Consider the following 27,076-nt stretch of genomic DNA (forward strand, 5'->3'; position numbering starts at 1 on the left):
TAAAATATTTGATTTAGTAAAATAAAAAAATGTCATTGTGTCAACTGTTGATGTTATGGTTATAAGCAACTATGGATGTTTCCTTCTTATCAAGAAATCTAATTTACTCTTTAAAAATATGATGAACTCAAGAGCTGTTCTTTTCAATCAGTAAATATCTATCGGAATGTATTAATGTTGTGGGACAATAAAGTACATTCTGGGTGGTGGAAGTCTGGGTGGAAAATTGTTCCATGTGAACAATTTAATATAATACATAGCATCGGTAGGATTCTGATATTATAATGGAGTGGTTAACAAATGCTTCAATCCTATCCCCTCAATTGTATGATAAAATATAGTATTGGTTATGTCAGTAAAGAGAGTTTTCTCTACAATTTCATTTTCTATTTTCCCCCCTGGGGACCTACAGCCCTTATTCTTCCTACATGTCTGTTTCACATCACAGTGGAACTGATGTTTATCAATGGAAAAACGAACTGGGGCAAAACAATCATTGAAAACCAATTTTAAGGAAGTAAAGATAAATTGAAAATTAAAGGAAACATTTTAAAGGAAAGATAATTTTAAGGAAAAAAACAATTATTTTAAAGTGCATAGAGTTCAGAGTAGTGAGGGGTTTCTGTGTTCAGGGGTGAGCGGAGGTTAGTTGTGGTGAGTTTTTAGGGCTCAGAAATGAGTGGCGTTTAAGGGTGGTGTGCAGGCTAATAGTTCAGGGATGGGTGTTGTTAAGAGCATTGATGGGGTTTTAGAAGTTGGGTGGTGTTTAGAGGTGGTGAGGGATTTTGTTTAGGGTTCAGGGATGTGTTGAGTTTTGGTGTGGTGAGGGGTTTTAAAGGTTCAGCAGTGGGTAGGGTTAAACCATATAAAGGGTTTTTGTGTTCAAGGATGGGTAGAGTTTAGGGATAGTGGGTGGTTTTAGGGTTCAGGGATGGGTGGATGTTAAGGGTAGAAGGGGTTTACGGTTTAGGGACTGCTAGAGTTTAGGGGTCAGGGATTGGTGGAGTTTAGGTGTGGTGAGAGATTTATACAGCTCAGGAGGGGTGGAGTTTAGGGATTAAGGATGTTTTTAGGCAGCAGTGATGGAAGGGGTTTAGGGTTGTGAGGGGGGGGTTATGGGATGGATGGGCTTTAGAGGTGGTGAGGTGTCAGCAAATTGAAAGCATCCAAAGTAATTGACAACGTAAAAGATACAACAGATATAAAATTGGAATAATGTTCCCTGATCCAAAGCACTGAAACAAATACCTAGAACAAAAATGTTTCTGAAAGTAAGATCTGCATCTATTATATTTATACCTTGAAAAGTGAGCATGCAAAAGCTCTACGCAACTTTGAAAAAAATATATTTTATGAATTGGTTTGTGTGAAATGGCGAATGCCATTCATCTTACACATTTCCATTAAACATCATAGGTGAAATGGTTTCTTAGTTATGGTAATCCATGACATTGCTTTTCTATGAAATAATATACAATCCACATGAACTTCTTCACTGCTCCTTCTGACGTAAGCAGTTCAATGTGGCAACAGAACTAAATTTGTGCCCCCAACTCCTCCTCCGCTCCCCATTTAGTGGAAGCTTTGATTGCTTGTTCATACCCTCTTGGTTGCTTATAAATTCATGTTAGCACAACCAGCGGCCACCGAATCTTGGCCTGATTATCTGCAGCACCCTGACAGTTTGCAGGAGCCAGTGTACATGGTAGCAGGCGAGGAGCCTAGTGCCTGCTCCCTGAAGTTGCCATAGTAGCTTCAACTCCCTTCCTAAGTGAAGAGAAAGAAGAGAGCCACACCAGAGCTCTGATGTGCCTGCTCCAGAGTAGAAAGTAAGGACAGCCAATGCCAATAAGGCAGCGCCACGTAGAAGGGCACACTTGATATTACTGTTGACAAATACATGTTTACTTCAGAATAAATAATTTTCAAGAAAATATTTTTGGTGCAAAAATTTAACATAAGTGTGACAGGCTATGATGGAAATGCTGCCAGAATTGAAAAGTTTTCTAGATAAGAATTCAAAATCATCTGATGCTTCAGATTTTGTCAGTTGCAACCACAGACCTGTTAAACTCCTTATCATTAAACTGACAACACAAAGAAGGGTTCTGTTACGGCATCTGTGTGGAAGGGACAGGGGTAACTTTCAGTCTCTGATGAAGGGACACAGCTGTTTTCCAACATTGAGACTTATGCAGCTTAGGTATGGTAAAATTAACGCATAAAAAAGACAGGTGGAATAAAAATCAGATTGCGTTAAACAGCATTTAAGATTGGCACTCATGTCGGTTGGCCCTCAACATAATTTTGCATTGTAGGGCTTGATTACTGCAATCTTATTTATGTGAACAAACATGTTTGCAAAAAAGTGAAAACATGGAATAGTAGCAAAGGTGCCCTTAAAAGCTGAGCTCTTGCCCACACATCGTTGACATTAGCTTTCTGTGAAGACCAATGTATTTAGGCAACCATGATGAGCCATAAAGTAGTTTACTGTAAAGTCCTGATTAAGAGTTATGTGATAATGCAACAGAGGAGGGCCACAGTACCTAAATTCCTCTAACACGACATTCTATGGTTAATGAAATTCTATTACTAAAAGTCTATAATAGTGCCTAGGGCACATTTCTATTTAGTAAGTTGCTTGTCTGGTGCATTCTAAGTACAGAGCTGCATTCACTGGTAAAGAAGAGGATGGTAGTGCTGTGGTAAGCGACATTTAAGGAGTCTTACACCTTCTCTGGTTTCTTCTGACATTAGGTTGGAGGACCCAAAGTTCCCTAATGTTCTTGTCCAGTCATAATAGGAAACTTGATCATCTTCAGTTTTTCACTAAGTTTAAGACCTTTTCTGGATTCTCAGTCTATGATGAAGGATGACGTCTCTTGTGTTTGTCTCAGGCTTGATATCTTAGACCTGGAGGCATCTGGGTCTATATCATAATCTGTACTGGAGACCTGGAACATCTTTTGGTTCTTCAGCTAGGCCATACACGTCAGCGGGTTTTGTGTTCACAAAGCCTGTAAAGTGGAAGGTATTGGAAATCCAGAAATTCAAATTACATCAGTAAAGTAAGTGACATTAGAGGATAAGCAATCAAATTCATGTAAGCCAGGCCCGCAGTGTGCGTGGGGTCATGGACAGGTGGGGTGAATCTGATGTTGTTCATGCTGTCAAGGAGGTTGGTAGTGTTGATGTCACTGTGGTTGTTGAGATGGAAGTTGAGGTCGCTGAGGAAAATGTAGTTGTTGGGGGTCTCTGCCAGCGATACAGTTGCAGAAGGCTGGACGTGGCCCTAGAAGACCGTAGGCAACGGTGCCCCAATGGAGGTTTTACTGTCTGTTTGAGGTCAGAAGATGAGGTATCCGTGGTTGGGGTGAAGTCATCATTTGTAGTGGTGCACTGGATGGATTCCTTGCGTATGATGGCGATCTCTCCGCCCGGCTTGTTGATATGGTCATGGTGTGTGATCTTGTATCCTTTGGGTATTGCTGTGGCATTCTTGGGCATGGAATTGGGATTGAGCCAGGTCTCAGTGAGCAAGAGGATGTTGGGTGTGAGGTCCCAAATCTCAGTGGTGTGTTTGCATAGCAAGTGTGTGTTGAAAAGGGCACATGCAAGTTGGTGTTTTTGTTCAGGTGGTGTCTGTTGTGTGTTTGGGATGGGGCTGATCTGTGGGATGGTGTATGCTGTGGCATGTGAATTGGAATTGTGTGCAGGTGAAAAGGCCCTACTGTGGAGTGTGAGTTGGCGCAGTGGCAATGTTTGTTGCGGTGTCTGCGATCGAGGCTGTAATGCACTGAGATGGTGTATTTGAGGGCAGCGGAGTGCCAGGGTTATGACAGTCTTGCCTTTCGTGCACCTTTTGCACACCAGAAGCATGGTTGTACTGATGTCTGCACTAAGTAGGTCCTGGGGTGGGCAGGGCTTCTGTTGACAGGGAGAAGGGTGACAGGAAAACCAGTGCAGTGGGAGTGTCACTTGGTCAAACAGCAGCAAGTGGATCAGTCACAGATAACAACATCCTATTTGTGTAGTACTCCTAGTGGCTCCATGTACAGGCTGAGCACCATGGGATAAGCAGTAGACCCCCCTCCTCCATGTAGAGCTCCATAGAAGACTGGAATACCTGGGGAACTTGACGATACGATGTACACACATTTTTTCTCCAAAAATGTATGAAGTGCAATAATTTAAGACATTCATGTCCATGCATGAATAAAGAGCCTAAAGGAAGACCTCAAGTTGGGGGAATCAAAGAGTGCTGATATTTCAAGCACCACCAAGTGACTCGGTTCATTCACCCATACCCCTGACCAATAGAGTGCCACCAACCACCTGGTTGGTGGCAGTTTCTTTCCTTCAGAAGGGGTGAACCCTATCTTGGTACAGAAGAAAGAGGTAAGTGAAGTGACTTCCCAAAAAGCTGCAGAACACAGGACAAAACAATAAAAAGCAAAACAGCAGCACTGTGACAAAGGGGAGCAGATCTGAGCCACTTTAACCAACTTTAATAAGGCATAACTTGCTGTTAGGTGCCGCCAGAATGAAATTCAAGGAACTGATGATTTCCCCTCAAACCAGAAACATCAATACTGGTATATAACTAGGCCTGGGCGTAACGTCTGGAATTTTACTATGTGGAATTCTGCGGAGTTACATAAAAACTCTGCGAGATTCCGTGGCGTTCCGCAAGCGGGCAAAACTCAGGCATGACACGCTGCTTGTGCTGTTTTTTGGCACTGGGATCTTGTTCTGGACTGTAAAATCAACACGAAGGGCACCATGTGGTGCGCCAGAGGACGCTGCTTCTTTCTGCCGCACGAGTAGACTTTCTACTTGAGCGGCAGTTTTCTCAACATGAACAGTCGCAACCGCATTGAAAAGTCTTCCTGAGGCTCGTTCTAGTGCCCGAAAATCCCGCTAGGGGATACAAATTCTCAGTCGCCAAATTAACATTGGTTAGCCACTTCCCCACTCGGCAGGGGTAGTGGAATTTGTCACCCACCCCTATATATAACAACATAGACATGCATCCAAGTAAAGTTCAACCAAGGCACTGAGAACAAAAGCTTTCATTTTTATGGCAGTAATTAAATGCACAAACCTAATGCACATGACCAGAGCCCTCCATAGAGTGCCTTCTAGCAAAACAAAAAAAACCTCGGTTTTATTGATAGTGGACTTCAGGCCCTATGTCTTTGCTACTTGCCCTCTGTTTTTATGGTCAAGTTAGATCTTGTCTTCTGTTAGTGTCAATGGAATTCCCCCGCATTTTTATTTTTACCTAAAGAAAGAAACTGACTTACAGCCACTCTCAGCGACCCCAACACAATCACAGCAGTGTCCTGGCCTGCGGGCTCTTTGAGCACCAAGGGGCGCATATGCCTAACTGTGCCCCCTTCAGGTATCCTGTGGTACTACACAGCAGGGATGCACCCCTTAGTAGATATACTAATAATACTATAGGAGGCAGGGACGGCCACTGCCACCACAACTAAGCAGCGATGAGCTTTAGGGTCTCCTGAATAATCATTATGCAGTTTGTATTCTAACAAAATAGCAATTGGCTCCAGAATTAAGTGCTATAAACATGCAAATCCAATAAAATCAAACAAGAAACCACATGACATAAGCGAGCAACTTTATTGTGTAAATACATTACAGAGAAAAGACAGGAACACCAGTCTTTAGGTGGCCCACTAGCAGCACACATATCTGCACACTTCATCCTCTGCAGTCAGTGGTGACAGATTTCACTCCTGGTTTCGCCTGGCGCTCCAAATGGGACGCCTCCTCTCTAGACAAACGTGGGCAAGCATGCACTTAAACATCAAGCATGCACTAAAACATCAAACATGCACTAAAGCGTCAAGCATGCACTAAAACTTCAAGTGCCTTTGTATTACAGAGGTAGTCATACAAGGAAAGATAAGTGTCTCACACCACAGACCTGTAATCACAACCTCTCCAAATAGTAACAGTTTTTATTGGCATGGATTAGCAAAAAATATAGCTACAAAAATATAAGAGCGAGTTCTGTCTTAAAAGTGGCACCGTTTCTCCTTCCATCGAAGGATTGCGCAAAGATCCAAGCTCACAGTCCTTTCGCAAGACCTTCGTATACAAAGCATATTCATTTGGTCTGGAGAGTTTTAGGCCAACCCTTGCTAAACTCCTATAACCCCATCACTGAGCAATTACTCTACTCGAGCAGACTGTGCTGATGGCTCCCTGCACAAACCTCCAGGAGTGACTCCATTTACTCTGCTGGAAGTTTCAGGTGCCAGGCAGATGGGCACCCACCCTGCTTAAAGATCCCTGACTGCATTTATTCTGCTCAGAGCCTTCACAGCATTCGCCCACCGCCTAGGATAGGAAGCCGCCCATACGCATGTGGTACTGTTTAGATCAGATGCCCAGACAATGTTTATACATCCTCTACTCAAGAGCCCCGTGTCACATTCAGACGTTGATATCCAAAATGGCAGCTCATTTTATGGCCTCCTATGGGAGGAATCCGTGTGTGCAGGGTGCAGAGAACCCTGTGAAGGAAGTACAAGCTACCTAAAACTGCACACTCTCCCAGACACCCTCTTTGAAAGTCTGATACTGAAGGATGCAGCGTGTCCTAAACTATTCCCCTATTTTTTCCACGACGCCTATGACTGTGGGGTTCTAATGGATGCCACATTTACTAAACTTTAACTGCTGTATTTCATGCGCCCAAGGATAGTCAGGTATATGTGTATTCAGCATAGCTTAAACTGCATTTAATCTGTCTGATGACTCGACAACTGCTTCCTATAATGAAGAATGATTGATTCAGTGCATTTGTTCCATGCACACTACCACAGACTCTACTGGTGAGGGCCATATTGAGATGAGACATACATTAGCTGCATTTTCATTGTTTTTATGAAGATGGATGGAGCAGACGTATAACTGACGAGTTGTGGCAAGTAGGCCCAGAATGGCACGACCAGGACAGATGAGTTTTGATTTAAGTTCACTCTGGGGTATGCACAAAAGCCTCTTATCCAGACATTTTAAACCCTGGACTGGACACACTAAGAGACTGGGGCTGAATTGCTCAAACATCAAATCATCTGCTTTGGACCACGTAATGTTCCTAATCTGAAGCCACTTAAGAGGCCATCTAACTTGTAAAACACGGTTTATCCTTTCTAGTCCAGGTATTAATTAGGTGACAGCATTCTAAGATTCTTGTAAATGGTTATAATGGTTGTAATGACTGAAAGGCTGGTATCCCTGTGTGCCAAAAGGTACAATAGCCATGTCTGGAGTTGATATCTGCACCCACCACTGCAGCCCTATACGCTGTAGGCAGTAAAGGCGATACTGACCTTAATTTAGCAAGCTGTTGGAAGCATCAGCCAACAACAGGCTTCCGGTGAGTAGAGGGTTATTGACTTTGATACAAACAGGTACATTTTGAAGGCACTATGGGACTGAGAGAGATACCACTAGGTTAGGATTGCATTTGGTGCCAAAGATAATTATTTTTCTTTTGGGGCAATTATGTAGATGTTACACAAACAGCTCTCAGTGTTCCCCAGTATTCTTTGTAAGTCAGAGGCACATTCCGAAGTGCCCCCCTTGCCTTAGATCCCTCAGTCGGGCAATGATTGATGCATTACCTGCTCCGCTCTGTGTCCTTCACAAGGCACTGAACGGAACCGGGAGTTGAGGAACTCAGGATATCCAAAGTTGCAGCTTTTTTGCTCAACACAATGCTGCAAGCAGATATAAATTCCCACATGCCTTCTTATGCACTTAGCTTGGATCTTCCTTTGAAGACATGCAGCGATGGGGGTAGGATATTCACAACTGCCCCCAGCTAGAGTCCTCAAGAGATAGGTGATCTGCAGCTAAGCCTAGCAGGTCACTCTCTTCCTTGAGCCACAAGTGCTGCAAAGGAACAACCATGCAAGAGTAACAATCTGTACAACCATTGAATATAGGGTATATTGAAAGTTTTTGAATAAATGGGACTTAATGTCACCGAAGCGAAGGTTAAAATTCAAGGCGGCTGTAAAAACACTGGCTCCATCCCAGTAGGTAGGAGTAGTTTGTATCTAGAGTTGTAGCTCCAGGTTCTCAAACTGTAATTGAGCATTCCTGATGCTCATTGATTTCCCCGGTTTGATTTAATTTCCTCCTCTGATCCCGCTTACAAACCTCCAAAAATCCAATTTCAATAAGAACTAATCATCAAAAACAACAGTGAAAATTCAGACATGTGCAGACACTAACAGCAAATAATCACCCTCTGCCCACTAGCTTACTTCATCTTCTTATCAAACTTCAGATGTTTAATATCGCACTTTGCGAATATGCAATTCATTGTTTACACAATAATATAGACCCGCAGTGGCCACTCTTTCTCATTGGGGTTACCCTCTGACTAATCTGTCTAGGAAACAAATGAAATCGGAAGATTAAACAGCAGCCAACTTTTGACTAGTGCCACAACCAGCACAAGACTGCCTATCTTTTAACCCAGAGATGGGGTTGCTACTACTACACTCATCCCTCAGGTCCTAACATGAAATGCCATAGCAATAGATCTATTAAATACTCATGGACGGAGGCATTGACTTTTATTCAGAATAGTAGGGTTTAAACATTTTCTGTTGGTCTGAAATATATCTAAAGCATGCATGCAGCTTCTGAACAGATTACAGGTCAGTGGTAGGGTCTTACTTCAAGTTTCTCCATGTATTAATATTTAGTTATTAGCGCTGCTGAATCAATGCTTGTATTCACCCTTGACCCGTCTACTGTTCTTGGGATATTGTGATGCCTCAGTGTAGGGAAGTCAATCATTCTTAAAGCAAGCGTCCTGAACGCTGCTTCCAACATGGAGGCAGAGTATATCTATGATTGGAACATTAAGCAGATGAAGCAACATGATGTTTACTTACATCTAAGGCAACTCCGGCGCCCTGCGTTTCCCGTCTCGTCCCACGCTCTGCGACCTCCCTTAACCATCTCCCTCACCCAACATGCTTTGTTTCTCTCCTAACCAGCTCCAGTGGGCCCATCCTAACAAATAAATGTTGCACCAGTAGACATCTGGTTCCTTTTGTTTCTCCTGAGTCTAGTCCCACCAAACCTCGTATCATAAGTCCGAGACCACAAACCAGGAGATTGTTTTCAGTAGAAAATACTTGTGTTTGATACATTGATTATGGCTTGGGAGTATTTCAATGTTTCTTGTATAACCAGCGTGACACCAACTACAAGGTACGGATTCGCACCATAGCATCAAATGTGCATGTGCCTGCTAGCCCATTTGTGCAGTGAGATTCAATCTCACTGCACATACTTAAATTTTCTGCTCAGGTTTTACATTTGTCTAGCAGCTTCACCACACTTTATTTGGCTTTAAAGTGGAGTATATTTTTTATCAACTTGCGCCCTGCGTTTCATACTGTTTATAATGTACCTCTCCAACTGAATACCTCATTTTGATTTCTTAAGATCCGTGAAGATGAAATTGTTGGCCAAAGTTATACTCTGATAACGAAGAGTACTAAGAGCGTAATCATTCAGTCACTAACGTGATTAAACTTATTAAAGTGATTACCTGGTCCCAATCAACCATTAAAACAGTTAGACCGGATGAATGTAAATCTTGTAAGGCCGTGCGATGTACGGATTGGGCTGAAATTGGTAGCGCTCTAGTTCCATTCAGTTATCCTTGCAAACCGGTTCCCAAACATATTGTATACGATGGAATACACAAAAGGACCAATCCTTCATTGAATAATACAATCAAGAGGTATTAAAATGGGTTAGATGTTCTAGACATCTTAGAACTTCATTAAAAAAAAAAATCAAGAAATTATGACTTTGGCTAAAAAAAAAAATGATGTAGAAAGCAATAAAAATGGCGCCTGCCAGTTCACTCAACCGGACGCATATTAAAATATATACTTTGAAAATATGTGCAATTGACACTAAAATTGTTAAAATAAAAGGGAATCACATCTTGTAGGTACAAGAGTTCGTGGGTACCAGCGCGCTCCTCTTTATCCTCCACCTTGGGAGTCCATCTATAAACATGCCTCTCAGACTAGCTGGGCATGGAATGGCCATTTGAGAGGGGAGCAACACCGTTGGCCTGCCTGGAATCTTTCTGTGGGTCATTTTGTTGGCCGCTGACTGCTCCCTTGCGGAGGTGGATGGCGCCGTTTTGTTTTGTATCCACAGGAGTTTCGTCTTCTTTGCCGCTTGCGCCACTCTCCTCCACATCACTTCTCAAGTCCTGCTCCACCTACAGGAAGAGAAAGTCAAGAGGATAATAAGTAGAATTAAAGTGACCAGCATTTGACGTCCTAAATCATCAAAAGACTTCAGAGCAGTAGTATTTAGTTACTTGGTTTATTTATTAGCTTTTAAAGAAGCAAACAAGTCCCTATAGGATGTCAGAGCATTGTACGATGTGTGCAAAATATTGGCAGTAAAAACACTATTTTTCACCTTCAAAGTTACCGCTATATAAATTTAGCCAGACTGAAAATAATCTATAAATATGGGTCAACCGGTTATAATCGACGACTCCATTTCATCGAGGGAGCCATAGTTCAGACCAGAGAGTGCTTCCTGAAACAGCTGCAATCTAGAATGTTATCCAACTGAGGTGATTCAGGACTACAACAGTAAGAATGAAGTTGCTTTTTTAGTGAAATCATAGGACTAGAACATTATAGGCCTCATTATGACCCTGGTGGACGGCGTTATTTTGGAGAAAGGTACTGCCAACAGGCTGGCGGTACCTTTCCCCAAAATATAACATTGGCGGTTTGGCTCAAGCCAAACCACCAATGTACCACTCCGTCCGCCAGGGCGGTAACAGCTGCCGGACTGGAGCATTCGGTCTCCATCCTGGAGGCCGTCAAAATCCCACCCTCGGGATTATGACCCTGCCTACTGCCATGGGTTTCGTGGCAATCTTACCACCACGAAAACCATGGCGATAGGCACCATCAGTGCCAAGGAATTCCTTCCCTGGCACTGATAGGGGTCTCTCCTACCCCTCCATCCCCTCCCGAACCCCCCAACATTCACACACCTGCACGCTCAGACATACACACTCATACACATACCCACATCCACCCACGCATGCATGCATTCATACACACACCTCAACACACACTTACATACATATTCACATGGCAAAACATATACGTACATTCACACCCATTCATGCACACACGCATGCACGCATACAAAAACAATCATACACACCCCCCCACACACACACAACACCCCCCACCCGCCTCCCCTGTTGGAGAACCCGACTTACCTGCTTGCAGGGGGTTCTCTGGCAGGAGATGGGACGAGGCGCTGCTGCCAGCAGGAGCATCCCCCAGCGGAACACCGCCAGGCCGTATCATGTGTCATGATATGGTTGGCGGCATTCTACTGGCGTGGCGCTGCTGCTGGCAGCAGCGCCACCTTACCACCATCCGCCGCCATGACCGTAGCCTGAATTCCGCCAGCCTTCTGGCGGAATTCCAGCTACGGTCATAATATGGTGGACAGTAGGTAGCCATGGCGACGGTCTTTTGGAGGCTGATGCTGTGGCTGTAGGCGGGATTTACTGCCAATGTTCTGAGGGCCATAGTTCCCGATAAGATGGGGTGTCCTGTGGGCACCTTAAAACTGTGGGTGACATAAGAGATCACCCTACCTTATGTGCTTCCTCAGCTTATTGAAATGGTGAAAGAGGTCAGTTCTACCCCAAAGTCTGTACCACAGATAAAACAATTGATTCCCAAACTATTATCTCCAGAAGGTGAAACTTGATGCATGTATATCATAACCAACTGACCATTAAACAGTTAAACTAATAAGATTAATAAAAATAAGAAAACAATATTAGATGGTTGAAGGATACGGTGTACAGAAGTATAGAAAAATACAATTGTCTTAGTAAAAAATACTAAATACACTGAACACTGTCTTGAATACATATCTCATCTACTCAGGTCATACAACTCAACATTTTCACTGGGAGAATGTAATCTTTTGTGTGAACCCACAGCCAGGTAATCTGCCAAAACATATTGTCTGACCCTCTCAATAGTGACAACTAGGAAGATAACTAACTTGTGGGGTAAATGTGATGCAATTGTGAAGGAGCACTTGTGAGGCACCCTATCTAGCATGTATCTATGGTTTGTTTTCTGTTTATTAGGATTCTTAACCTCATGAAAATGTGGTTTCGTGCAGTGGCCTTTCCGTAAAGTGTTTCTGTGAAACCACAGGCCTTGATAAGTCCTTAGATCTCCCCTGCACGTGGCTGGGCTGCTATCCACAGTGATTTTGCTTGCTGAACCATGCTGACTGCATTCCTGTTCCCTCTTTTTCTGTACAAAGATATCTTTGGCATAGCTGCTGTTCCAGTGACACTAAAGCATTGTGTCAGCGCCTTGAGACCCTACAGATGATTAGCCGCTCATTAGAAATCACTGATTGAAAGCATTTACCACCAAAACATACTCAACTGGTCATCATAATATTGAAGCATTATTGTGACTGGCTTGATGAGAGTGTGTGCACACAATATGTGCTCACAGCAGCACCACAATATTTAGAGGTTGTTTTTGCTACAGTCTGCCAACACCCCTTTACTTTTGATGTGCAATCATTGGTTATCAGTGAACAATTAACCTACCCTTTTACAACAGTTTTCAATCTGTATAATGACTTCTTATCGAGTTAGTTCAATAACATAACTGTAGGAAGTTGGCTCTGTATGCACTATTTCAAAGTAAGGAATAGTATGAACAGAGTCCAAGGGTTCCCCTTAGAGGTAAGATAGTGGCAAAAAGAGATAATTCTAATGCTCTATTTTGTGGTAGTGTGGTCGGGCAGTAGGCTTATCAGAGGGTAGTGTTAAGCATTTGTTGTACACACACAGGCAATAAATGAGGAACACACACTCAGAGACAATTCCAGGCCAATAGGTTTTTGTATAGAAAAATATATTTTCTTAGTTTATTTTAAGAACCACAGGTTCAAGATTTACATGTAATACTTCAAATGAAAGGTATTGCAGGTAGGTACTTCAGGAACCTTGAATTAGCAAAATAGCATATACAGTTTTCACATAAATGACATATAGCTATTTTAAAACTAGACACTGCAATTTTCAACAGGTCCTGGGGGAGGTAAGTGTTTGTTAGTTTTTGCAGGTAAGTAAACCACCTACAGGGGTTCAAGTTTGGGTCCAAGGTAGCCCACCGTTGGGGGTTCAGAGCAACCCCAAAGTTACCACACCAGCAGCTCAGGGCCGGTCAGGTGCAGAGGTCAAAGTGGTGCCCAAAACGCATAGGCTTCAATGGAGAAGGGGGTGCCCCGGTTCCAGTCTGCCAGCAGGTAAGTACCCGCGTCTTCGGAGGGCAGACCAGGGGAGTTTTGTAGGGCACCGGGGGGACACAAGTCCACACAGAAAGTACACCCTAAGCGGCACGGGGGCGGCCGGGTGCAGTGTGCAAACAAGCGTCAGGTTTGTAATAGAAATCAATGGGAGACCAAGGGGTCTCTTCAGCGATGCAGGCAGGCAAGGGGGGGGCTCCTCGGGGTAGCCACCACCTGGGCAAGGGAGAGGGCCACCTGGGGGTCGCTCCTGCACTGGAGGTCGGATCCTTCAGGTCCTGGGGGCTGCGGGAGTCTTTACCAGGCGTCGGGTCTTTAAAGCAGGCAGTCGCGGTCAGGGGGAGCCTCGGGATTCCCTCTGCAGGCATCGCTGTGGGGGCCCAGGGGGCTCAACTCTGGCTACTCACAGTCTCGTAGTCGCTGGGGAGTCCTCCCTGTGGTGTTTGTTCTCCACAAGTCGAGCCGGGGGCGTCGGGTGCAGAGTGCCAAGTCTCACGCTTCCGGCGGGAAACGCTTGTTGTTTCAAAGTTGCTTCTTTGTTGCAAAGTTGCAGTCTTTGGTGAACAGAGCCGCTGTCCTCAGGAGTTTTTGGTCCTTCTAGATGCAGGGCAGTCCTCTGAGGCTTCAGAGGTCGCTGGTCCCTGTGGAAAGCGTCGCTGGAGCAGTGTCTTTAGAAGTGGGGAGACAGGCCGGTAGAGCTGGGGCCAAAGCAGTTGGTGTCTCCGTCTTCTCTGCAGGATTTTTCAGCTTAGCAGTCCTCTTCTTCTTAGGTTGCAGGAATCTGAGTTCCTAGGTTCTGGGGAGCCCCTAAATACTGAATGTAGGGGTGTGTTTAGGTCTGCCAGGTGTTACAGTTCCTGCAGGGGGAGGTGATAAGCATCTCCACCCAGTACAGGCTTTGTTACTAGCCACAGAGTGACAAAGGCACTCTCCCCATGTGGCCAGCAACATGTCTGGAGTGTGTCAGGCTGCTAAAACCAGTCAGCCTACACGGGTAGTCGGTTAAGGTTTCAGGGGGCACCTCTAAGGTGCCCACTGGGGTGTATGTTACAATAACATTTACACTGGCATCAGTGTGCATTTATTGTGCTGAGAAGTTTGATACCAAACTTCACAGTTTTCAGTGTAGCCATTATGGTGCTGTGGAGTTCGTGCATGACAGACTCCCAGACCATATACTCTTATGGCTACCCTGCACTTACAATGTCTAAGGTTTTGCTTAGACACTGTAGGGGCATAGTGCTCATGCACTTATGAACTCACCTATGGTATAGTGCACCCTGCCTTAGGGCTGTAAGGCCTGCTAGAGGGGTGACTTATCTATGCCATGGGCAGTGTGAGGTTGGTATGGCACCCTGAGGGGAGTGCCATGTCGACTTAGTCATTTTCTCCCCACCAGCACACACAAGCAGGCAAGCAGTGTGTCTGTGCTGAGTGAGGGGTCCCCAGGGTGGCATAAGATATGCTGCAGCCCTTAGAGACCTTCCCTGGCATCAGGGCCCTTGGTACCAGTGGTACGAGTTACAAGGGACTTACCTGGATGCCAGGGTGTGCCAATTGTGGAAACAAAAGTACAGGTTAGGGAAAGAACACTGGTGCTGGGGCCTGGTTAGCAGGCCTCAGCACACTTTCAAATCAAAACTTATCATCAACAAAGGCAAAAAGTCAGGGGGTAACCATGCCAAGGAGGCATTTCCTTACACAACCCCCCCTAAACGAAAGATGATGAGACTAACCTTTCCCAAGAGAGTCTTCATTTTCTAAGTGGAAGAACCTGGAAAGGCCATCTGCATTGGCATGGGCAGTCCCAGGTCTGTGTTCCACTATAAAGTCAATTCCCTCTAGGGAGATGGACCACCTCAACAGTTTTGGATTTTCACCTTTCATTTGCATCAGCCATCTGAGAGGTCTGTGGCCAGTCTGAACTACAAAGTGAGTACCAAAGAGGTATGGTCTCAGCTTCTTCAGGGACCAAACCACAGCAAAGACCTCCCTCTCAATGGCACTCCAACGCTGCTCCCTGGGGAGTAACCTCCTGCTAATGAAAGCAACAGGCAGGTCAAGGCCATCATCATTTGTTTGGGACAAAACTGTCCCTATCCCATGTTCAGAGGCATCAGTCTGCACAATGAACTGCTTGGAGTAATCTGGAGCTTTAAGAACTGGTGCTGTGCACATTGCTTGTTTCAGGGTGTCAAATGCCTGTTGGCATTCTACAGTCCAGTTTACCTTCTTGGGCATTTTCTTTGAGGTAAGTTCTGTGAGGGCTGTCACTATGGATCCATATCCCTTCACAAACCTCCTGTAGTACCCAGTCAAGCCAAGGAATGCCCTGACTTGAGTCTGGGTTTTTGGAGCTGCCCAGTCCAGAATAGTCTGGATCTTGGGCTGGAGTGGCTGAACTTGGCCTCCACCTACAAGGTGACCCAAGTAAACCACAGTTTCCTGCCCTAGCTGGCATTTGGATGCCTTGATAGAGAGGCCTGCTGATTGCAGAGCCTTCAAAACCTTCTTCAGGTGGACCAGGTGATCCTGCCAGCTGGAGCTAAAGACAGCAATATCGTCAAGATACGCTGAACTAAAGGACTCCAAGCCAGCAAGGACTTGATTCACCAACCTTTGGAAGGTGGCAGGGGCATTCTTTAAAGCAAAGGGCATAACAGTAAACTAATAATGCCCATCAGGTGTGGAGAATGCTGTCTTTTCTTTTGCTGCTGGTGCCATTTTGATTTGCCAGTACCCTGCTGTCAAGTCAAAGGTACTTAAGTATTTGGCAGCACCTAGTTTGTCAATTAGTTCATCTGCCCTTGGAATGGGATGGGCATCTGTCTTGGTGACCGAATTAAGTCCTCTATAGTCCACACAAAACCTCATCTCTCTCTTTCCATCTTTGGTGTGAGGTTTGGGGACTAAGACCACTGGGCTAGCCCAGGTGCTGTCAGAGTGCTCAATGACTCCCAATTCCAGCATCTTGTGGACTTCCACCTTGATGCTTTCCTTAACTTGGTCAGACTGTCTGAGGGGAGTGCCATGTCGACTTAGTCATTTTATCCCCACTAGCACACACAAGCTGGCAAGCAGTGTGTCTGTGCTGAGTGAGGGGTCCCCAGGGTGGCATAAGATATGCTGCAGCCCTTAGAGACCTTCCCTGGCATCAGGGCCCTTGGTACCAGGGGTACCAGTTACAAGGGACTTACCTGGATGCCAGGGTGTGCCAATTGTGGAAACAAAAGTACAGGTTAGGGAAAGAACACTGGTGCTGGGGCCTGGTTAGCAGGCCTCAGCACACTTTCAAATCAAAACTTAGCATCAGCAAAGGCAAAACGTCAGGGGGTAACCATGCCAAGGAGGCATTTCCTTACAATATTGGACTATCACACAGAATCTGTCACAAAGATATTACAGATTTGCAAAAAATGCCAGCATGCATCACACTTTCAGATACTCGATGTGAGTCAGAGAAGTGCATTTGTTGCGAAGAAGGTTGACGTAGGAGACCCGACTTACAGAACCTCAGCCTATTTTGTGTTTGCGGCATCATCCCACTTTGTAACATCTTTTCACTGATTACTCATTTGCATCAATCCTGAAGAGATCTTTTATTTCCATGGATGCAAGAGTAGCACATGATGGCTCAACCAGCCATAGAGTGTGGGTGCATGAGCCACCTATGTAGACGGGACAGAGCCAGGGATGTGTTGTAGCCTCTTATACATTTTATAATGTTGTGCATATTAAAATGCTCTGTGTGTGTATGGTTTATATTTCATTGTACGTTGTGATTTGTCCTCAAGACACCCTCTTGTTATTGGCCATCCTTAAATGAGTGCTTTATATTCCACGTTCTACTAGCATTGCCGGGGGAGTAGTGAGAAGCCCTGGCTGATGGCGCACATATGTCAGTGTGCTTCTGTTAGGTTTTAAATTATACTTTTTTTTCTTTTACTTACCTTCAAGTCTTCTGTGGTGTCTGGCAATTTCGGGACATTGTGACATGTATTTATTTCCACCAAGCCATTTAAAATTCCAGTCATCCTCAGATGAGTAATTACCACTTGTAATCACGGCCACTGGAATTATGCGATTTTGCAACCACTGTGTTTTCCACAAAATTATGGATTTGCAGCATTTGTCACATAATCCATCATCTGTTGCATAATAAGGTCCAATGAATCGAAAGTTAGTAAAAAGGCAGCAACACGTATTGCCATACAGGGGAAGGCCATTCGCAAAAGTTGACCGGTCACATTTCTGTTTCTTAAGTCTGTGTTTTGGTGTCACAGTGAAACTAATGACGTGCAATCTTTTCCCACATAGTGTTAACATGTATAAAATGCCAAAATAATGAGGTAACAGTAACACAAAATGTGCTGCAATAGGCCGCATTTTTTTTTTCCTTGCTGCAAACCGTGGTCAATGCTCCCGCGAGAGTTGGTTCTCCTCCGCTGCTGCCTATAGTTAGACTACTGTGTCACCAAGCAGAAGTGATAGTATCTTGTAAGATTGACTGCACACATCTGCACTTCCTCTCATTCCAGGACCACGCCTCAAGTGTTATTTAGTGTCTCTGCTCTTCATATTATTGTCTTCTTTTTCAATGTTTCATCTATCTGAATTAAGGCATTTTCACCCATTTGTCTCCCAATCATCTGCTTTTCTGATATAATATAAAGTTTCACCACTACTGTCTTGTACTGGAAACTTGGTTTGCCGATGAGGTGTTGACCCTAATTGGGGAGCTATCGGACAGTTTAAGCAGAAGTGAAGTTGCAGCTCAAGTATGGTCTGAGGGTCATGTGAAGACAGACATGGGCCATGTGGAGATGCCTTCAGAGTCTTTCTTCCCATGGCTCCTCTAATGAAGATGCTTCACCGTCTCCCTTGCGCTGTCAGCATGGTCCATCCAGTCAGATGTACTTCAGGCTCTAATTTTCAATCTTGGAAACCAAAGTTGATGTGTGCTCCCAAAGTTGATTTGCTTTGTTCTAGTGGTTGCAGGAAGGGACCCATTCTTGGGGACCGAGATTTATTTTTTATCACCAGTCTTTAAGTATGAGCGACAGAAAGAAAGACAGAAAAGGGGAGAAGGGGGAGCAAGAGAGGGAAACAGTGACAACGTCGGGAAGTAGCGATGAAGAAGAACCGACGAGAGAGCGAAAAAGAGATAGAAGTGTAAGTCGGGGAAAGAAAGATGCACAACATGGAGTCACGTCTATTGTTATTTTGCTACCGCAGCATTCCGCAGCGGGCTCCTAAGAAAAACAGGCATCAGGTCATTTTTTTATCCAATTAAGCAATGTGCAGCATCCTTACCGTGCCAACTGCAGTGAGCCGGTAGGCCACGCGCAGAATGAGGTAGGCCCAGAACACGTGCAGCACCTGCAGGATCATCAGCAGAACGTTGAAGAAGTAGTATCCGAAGAAGGGCTGGAACAGCTCCATGGACTGGTAGTAGGTGCTGTAGATCACCCTGCAGAGGAGAGGGAAGGAAGAAGTTCAACAAACCACAAGGAGGAAGGGTGCCTGCCATGAGAGTGAGTAAACCGCACTAAGAATGCTGGGAATTGTAGGCCCATGCTCCTACTGGGAAGTACAAAAACCACAGGTCTCTGCAAAGACAGGACTGGTTGAAATTCATCCATCACTACAGGCAAGTGCTCATGCATATGGTTGCCTTTTTCTTGTCAATGTGTCTATGTCTCTAGCTATGTCCTGACTGCTGTATATCTGTGTGTGGGGCCATCGACGGCTCTATTACCACTGATCTATTTGTGGTTCTTCTAACACTATCTATCTATGCCTCTACCATAGTCTATCTATGGTTCTGGTGCTGGTTTTCTATGCATGGCACCACCTATGATTCTAACACTGTCTATTTATAGCTCTATCGCTGTTGATCTATTTATGGGTCTACCATTATGTAACCCTCCGACATAGTCTATTTTTGGCTCTATCCCTGTCCATCTATCCTGAGCAGTCAGCGGTCAATCCTTTGCCAGAAGGTGAAGAGGGAGATGCAGAGGAACTCTGGTGAGCTCTTGCATTCTTTATCTGGTGAGATCCCCGAAGCAGAGACCCTAAATAGCTAGAAAAGGAGGTTAGGCTACCTAGGAAGGAGGATTGGCTACCAAGAGAGGTAAGAGCCTATCAGAAGGAGCCTCTGACGTCACCTGCTGGCACTGGCCACTCAGAGCAGTTCAGTGTGCCACAAACACCTCTGTTTCCAAGATGGCAGAGGTCTGGGACACACTGGAGGAGCTCTGGGCACCTCCCCTGGGAGGTGCAGGTCAGGGGAGTGGTCACGCCCCTTTCCTTTGTCCAGTTTCGCGCCAGAGCAGGGCTGGGGGATCCCTGAACCGGTGTAGACTGGCTTATGCAGAGATGGGCACCAGCTGTGCCCATCAAAGCATTTCCAGAGGCTGGGGGAGGCTACTCCTCCCCAGCCCTCACACCTATTTCCAAAGGGAGAGGGTGTTACACCCTCTCTCATATGAAGTCCTTTGTTCTGCCTTCCTGGGCCAGGGCTGCCTGGACCCCAGGAGGGCAGAAACCTGTCTGAGGGGTTGACAGCATCAGCAGCTGCAGTGGAGACCCCGGAAAGGCAGTTTGGTAGTACCCGGGTTGTGCTAGAGACCCGGGGTGGATCATGGAATTGTCCCCCCAATGCCAGAATGGCATTGAGGTGACAATTCCATGATCTTAGACATGTTACATGGCCATGTTCGGAGTTACCATTGTGACGCTGTACATAGGTAGTGACCTATGTACAGTGCACGCGTGTAATGGTGTCCCCGCACTCACAAAGTCCGGGGAATTTGCCCTGAACGATGTGGGGGCACCTTGGCTAGTGCCAGGATGCCCACACACTAAGTAACTTTGCACCCAACCTTCACCAGGTGAAGGTTAGACATATAGGTAACTTATAAGTTACTTAAGTGCAGAGGTAAATGGCTGTGAAATAACGTGGACGTTATTTCACGCAGGCTGCACTGGCAGGCCTCTGTAAGAATTGTCAGAGCTCCCTATGGGTGGCAAAAGAAATGCTGCAGCCCATAGGGATCTCCTGGAACCCCAATACCCTGGGTACCTCAGTACCATATACTAGGGAATTATAAGGGTGTTCCAGTATGCCAATGTGAATTGGTAAAATTAGTCACCAGCCTGTTAGTGACAAATTTGGAAAGCAGAGAGAGCATAACCACTGAGGTTCTGGTTAGCAGAGCCTCAGTGAGACAGTTAGGCATCACACAGGGAACACATATAGGCCACAAACTTATGAGCACTGGGGTCCTGGCTAGCAGTGTCCCAGTGACACGTAAACATACTGACAACATAGGGTTTTCACTATGAGCACTGGGCCCTGGCTAGCAGGATCCCAGTGAGACAGTGAAAACACCCTGACATATACTCACAAAGAGGCCACAAGTGGGGGTAACAAGGCTAGAAAGAGGCTACTTTCTCACAGTCATTATTTGTTATTATCTGTCTGCGGCTCTCTCTATCTGAAGCTCTCTCTATCTGAAGCTCTCTCTGACTGAGGCTATCCAGCTCTCTGGCTCTATCCGTCTAGTGAGGAGCATTTCAATCAGCGCCTCTATCTGTCTAGGGCTCAGCTGTAAGGAAATGCCTCCTTGGCATGGTTGCCCCCTGACTTTTTGCCTTTGCTGATGCTATGTTTACAATTGAAAGTGTGCTGAGGCCTGCTAACCAGGCCCCAGCACCAGTGTTCTTTCCCTAACCTGTACTTTTGTATCCACAATTGGCAGACCCTGGCATCCAGATAAGTCCCTTGTAACTGGTACTTCTAGTACCAAGGGCCCTGATGCCAAGGAAGGTCTCTAAGGGCTGCAGCATGTCTTATGCCACCCTGGAGACCTCTCACTCAGCACAGACACACTGCTTGCCAGCTTGTGTGTGCTAGTGAGAACAAAACGAGTAAGTCGACATGGCACTCCCCTCAGGGTGCCATGCCAGCCTCTCACTGCCTATGCAGTATAGGTAAGACACCCCTCTAGCAGGCCTTACAGCCCTAAGGCAGGGTGCACTATACCATAGGTGAGGGTACCAGTGCATGAGCATGGTACCCCTACAGTGTCTAAACAAAACCTTAGACATTGTAAGTGCAGGGTAGCCATAAGAGTATATGGTCTGGGAGTTTGTCAAACACGAACTCCACAGCACCATAATGGCTACACTGAAAACTGGGAAGTTTGGTATCAAACTTCTCAGCACAATAAATGCACACTGATGCCAGTGTACATTTTATTGTAAAATACACCACAGAGGGCACCTTAGAGGTGCCCCCTGAAACTTAACCGACTATCTGTGTAGGCTGACTAGTTTTAGCAGCCTGCCACAAACCGAGACATGTTGCTGGCCCCATGGGGAGAGTGCCTTTGTCACTCTGAGGCCAGTAACAAAGCCTGCACTGGGTGGAGATGCTAACACCTCTCCCAGGCAGGAATTGTCACACCTGGCGGTGAGCCTCAAAGGCTCACCTCCTTTGTGCCAACCCAGCAGGACACTCCAGCTAGTGGAGTTGCCCGCCCCCTCCGGCCAGGCCCCACTTTTGGCGGCAAGGCCGGAGAAAATAATGAGAAAAACAAGGAGGAGTCACTGGCCAGTCAGGACAGCCCCTAAGGTGTCCTGAGCTGAAGTGACTCTGACTTTTAGAAATCCTCCATCTTGCAGATGGAGGATTCCCCCAATAGGGTTAGGATTGTGACCCCCTCCCCTTGGGAGGAGGCACAAAGAGGGTGTACCCACCCTCAGGGCTAGTAGCCATTGGCTACTAACCCCCCAGACCTAAACACGCCCTTAAATTTAGTATTTAAGGGCTACCCTGAACCCTAGAAAATTAGATTCCTGCAACTACAAGAAGAAGGACTGCCTAGCTGAAAAACCCCTGCAGAGGAAGACAAGAAGACGACAACTGCCTTGGCTCCAGAAACTCACCGGCCTGTCTCCTGCCTTCCAAAGATCCTGCTCCAGCGACGCCTTCCAAAGGGACCAGCGACCTCGACATCCTCTGAGGACTGCCCCTGCTTCGAAAAGACAAGAAACTCCCGAGGACAGCGGACCTGCTCCAAGAAAGGCTGCAACTTTGTTTCCAGCAGCTTTAAAGAACCCTGCAAGCTCCCCGCAAGAAGCGTGAGACTTGCAACACTGCACCCGACGACCCCGACTCGGCTGGTGGAGATCCAACACCTCAGGAGGGACCCCAGGACTACTCTAAGACTGTGAGTACAAAAACCTGTCCCCCCTGAGCCCCCACAGCGCCGCCTGCAGAGGGAATCCCGAGGCTTCCCCTGACCGCGACTCTTTGAATCCTAAGTCCCGACACCTGGGAGAGACCCTGCACCCGCAGCCCCCAGGACCGGAAGGACCGGACTTTCACTGGAGGAGTGACCCCCAGGAGTCCCTCTCCCTTGACCAAGTGGAGGTTTCCCCGAGGAATCCCCCCCTTGCCTGCCTGCAGCGCTGAAGAGATCCCTAGATCTCCCATTGACTTCCATTACAAACCCAACGCTTGTTTCTACACTGCACCCGGCCGCCCCCGCGCCGCTGAGGGTGAAATTTCTGTGTGGGCTTGTGTCCCCCCCGGTGCCCTACAAAACCCCCCTGGTCTGCCCTCCGAAGACGCGGGTACTTACCTGCAAGCAGACCGGAACCGGGGCACCCCCTTCTCTCCATTCTAGCCTATGTGTTTTGGGCACCACTTTGAACTCTGCACCTGACCGGCCCTGAGCTGCTGGTGTGGTGACTTTGGGGTTGCTCTGAACCCCCAACGGTGGGCTACCTTGGACCAAGAACTAAGCCCTGTAAGTGTCTTACTTACCTGGTTAATCTAACAAATACTTACCTCCCCTAGGAACTGTGAAAATTGCACTAAGTGTCCACTTTTAAAACAGCTATTTGTGAATAACTTGAAAAGTATACATGCAATTTTGATGATTTGAAGTTCCTAAAGTACTTACCTGCAATACCTTTCGAATGAGATATTACATGTAGAATTTGAACCTGTGGTTCTTAAAATAAACTAAGAAAAGATATTTTTCTATACAAAAACCTATTGGCTGGATTTGTCTCTGAGTGTGTGTACCTCATTTATTGTCTATGTGTATGTACAACAAATGCTTAACACTACTCCTTGGATAAGCCTACTGCTCGACCACACTACCACAAAATAGAGCATTAGTATTATCTATTTTTACCACTATTTTACCTCTAAGGGGAACCCTTGGACTCTGTGCATGCTATTCCTTACTTTGAAATAGCACATACAGAGCCAACTTCCTACACTTACCTGGGGATCAGTCTATTTTCACTTCCATGTGAGCCTTGTACCCCATCTATAGGGTGTTTGTTTGTCCATCTATATAAGACAAGCAATGCTGTTTCAGAGCATCATTACTCACTGGAAACAAACTAATCCAAAAAGTAACAGTAGAATTAAGACAATGCCCGTGTGGAAATTCAAGGAGAGCATATGTGGATGCGCAGGTGTGTTCTGTACATAACACATGTACATCTTGTGAAATGTTAGCATTTTCACATATGTTATACCTGGAGGGTTACCAATGTGAAAATTTAACTAACTAGGTCTTGTCTACAAAAGGAAAGCTCAATGATTCTAAAGTCACACTGTGAATGTTGCCACTTCAGGGCTTTCACTGTTTCTGAGAATTATTTTTGATTAAACCGATACTCATGGGTCTAAAATGTTTAAGTAGAAAAGACCTAGCTAGCACAAGCAAAACTGGTAAGTCAATAACCTGGAAGTACTCTTCAGGACTTGGATTTCCAGCAACTATCAAAATACCCAAAGCAACGTGTCTCATCCAAGGCCAGACTTCCCACCTTCACCATCTTAAGAAGACACCTGCACCATTTAGACATTCATCAAACCCTGCATCTCTGCCTATCTGGCTGATAAGTTCACCGTCTGGTGTCTCTCTGCGCATCCGCATACGAGACGGCATCAAGCTGGAGACAAACAATTGTGAAAAGAAACAAAACACAAGGCAACGGGATGTTTCCATCTGTGCACCCAGGATCTCGAACAATGTCCTTGTATCAACCACCCCAAGCCTGCTCCAATTCAGGAAACAGTTGAAGGCATCCCTCTTTAGAGAACACTCCATTGTGAGGCAGTAACAGTCCACAAACCAGCTACCTCTCGAATCACTAGTTGACTGTATCCTCGGCTTGGACCCCATATAGCGCTAAGCAAACTTTGGCTAGATTTACGCTATACATATAAGGCATACATATAAACTTACATACATAAAATTTCACTTGTATAATACATTTCACATACCCCTAATAATTAGATATGCATCAAGGTAGTGCCCACTATAATTTCATCCTCACTTTTATAATGCCAATAAAATGTTTCCCCTTTAGTAAAATTAAGCACAACTATGCTAAAATGTTAAACGATATGAGGAAGTAGGGAGAAAATAGAAATGTTTTTTTTTATAACAGTTAAAGTTTTCCAATCCGAATGAAAAAAGAAACATCAGCCAATTTCTCAATAAGACCCCATACCCTAAAGATTGCTCTCCTTTGGTACCCACTTGCTTACGATCAAAAATTCATGTTTAGCATTTTTATTTTAAACCACACATGTATACGTTTTAGGCAGGAAGATTCCCTACCCACAGCTAGCTTTGTCTCTTGATCCTAACTATTATTCTGTTTTCCATCCACCCTTGTTTGCTATTGAAGCAACTTTGACACTCCCTATTAATCCACAATGTGCTAGGACACATCTGGCTCCATCATTTTTCTGTGATTGTTATGCAACACAACTCTGCATGATGGGGCAGTAGCATCAAACTCTGTATGAAACAAGCATTTGCCATGCAAAAGGTCTCGCATTTACTTGAGATGGAGCTATTGGCATTGTAAATGCGTAACTGGACTTTTTTGCCACATTAATTGGTCAACTCTGCTGCATCTTTTGGTCCTTTCTGCCACTTAATTCCAGTGGCCCTGCATATAACTAAAGGGCTAGTAGGCCTACTGGAATATGGTTTAAACAAGGCCCTTAAAACACAAACTACTCCCAGTAAACCTATTTAGACAGTTGGTACAGGTGGCATTGCCCGTGGGGCAATGAATAAATAATTGTATCCCAAGAAAGAGTGCTTACTGGATCACTGTCCCTTTACTGCGGTCTAGGGAGTTGAACAAAACACCCATGATTTTTAGATGCTTGAGGAGAGCCATCTCACATTATATTAATGATCCTCAGTTGGTCTTGAACTGAAACATAATCTTGAAGCATAATCAACTGTAAGTTCTCCTCAAAGTTAGTTTTATAAATACAGGCACACACAGCTCAAGTTTCACTGACTCAAACATGTATAGTTCATCTAGTCAGGTTTCTGCTTTGTATTCGCAGCTTGTATCACATTATAAAAATAAAACTACAAGCCCCAGAATGCAAAGCAGGAACAAACTAAATGAGCGAATCACACATCGAACTAGGGAGCTGGACAACTCTACGAATACTACTCCAAGGGCTGGATTCCAGCTTGTATCATGTTATAAAATAAAACTACAAGTCCCAGAATGTAAAGCAGAAAAACTAAATGAGTGAATCTTGTTTTGAACTAGGGAGTTGTACAACTCTACGAATACTACTACAAGGGCTGGCTTCCAACTCTACGATATTACATTTGGAATGCCCTCTTGAATAGTAGTGTATCATGGTAAAAACAAAGCAAAGCCAGGATTTCAGTACCTTACCTGCAGGCCTTGAAAAATCATAAAAATGTTACTAGACCTACAGGTCGAGTAACTTGAATAATCTACTCGACCATAACTGTAATGTACTTGACCCATAAACGGGTCTCAATTTAGTTGACCCTAGGCAAATATTTTACTTTACAGATTCGCCTTTTTCTTCATTCTCACATATAAGTGTACCTTCAAATATGTGAGCTCAGCATTTCTGCTGTACATAAAAACTTCTTTGTTTGATTAAATGGACTAAACACTTGTTTCATGTATAAAAAGAACCTGTCCCACATATAGGGGACACATGATCCATTACTTGCCGATTATTTTACTAATGGCCTTGCTACCAGGGCAGGAGTGTTTCTAGGATTATGTTTAAGCACTTGTTTTAATAAATATATTACTAAAGCATGCTGTGGTCGCACACTGTCATTTGCAGGGAGAAACTTTCCATGAAATATCCAAAAACCTTCCCACTAACTTGCAGCTTTACAGATAAAACTATATAATGTATTAACAAATCTGTGAAAATTGGGTTTCAGAAAACATTTATTCTTTGCACATCACCAAGTAAAGTGTTCTGATTTGTTTTCATCCTATTAAAATAATTTTTATATCACAAAGAAGTACAAACAATGGGCTTTCAAAACTACTGACAATATTTTGAAATGTTTGTACAGTTGACTTAGTCAGTATTTTCCCAACACCCAACAGTTAAATAGCTAAGTCCTTGAACTCTGTAGTCAGAAAGAAAATTAATTGTAAGACAAAATGACTTTTGACCTTTGTCTCTGAACACAGAGCAAATGTGACACAAATATGATTTAAAGGCCCCCTTCACTTTCTAACTTAACAGGCACCTGTTCTTAGTCATCCCACAACAAGGGTTGAGTAGGTCCTAAAAATAGCTTGACCT

General features: G+C 44.9%; 1 protein-coding gene across 1 annotated transcript in view; it reads right to left on the reverse strand.

The window, feature by feature from the left end:
- Window positions 1-5,627: 5,627 nt before the first annotated feature.
- Window positions 5,628-27,076, reverse strand: part of LOC138267580 (ceramide synthase 4-like) — a 263,246-nt gene continuing 241,797 nt past the window's right edge. Inside the window, exons 10-11 of the mRNA XM_069216635.1 lie at window positions 18,727-18,883; window positions 5,628-10,303 (exon numbers count right to left, since the gene is read on the reverse strand). Coding sequence (XP_069072736.1) covers window positions 10,103-10,303; window positions 18,727-18,883 — 358 coding nt within the window. The 3' untranslated portion in view covers window positions 5,628-10,102. The remainder of the gene's footprint in view (window positions 10,304-18,726; window positions 18,884-27,076) is intronic.

Source organism: Pleurodeles waltl, chromosome 12, assembly GCF_031143425.1.
Source record: "Pleurodeles waltl isolate 20211129_DDA chromosome 12, aPleWal1.hap1.20221129, whole genome shotgun sequence".
In the NCBI taxonomy this organism is placed as follows: Eukaryota; Metazoa; Chordata; class Amphibia; order Caudata; family Salamandridae; genus Pleurodeles; species Pleurodeles waltl.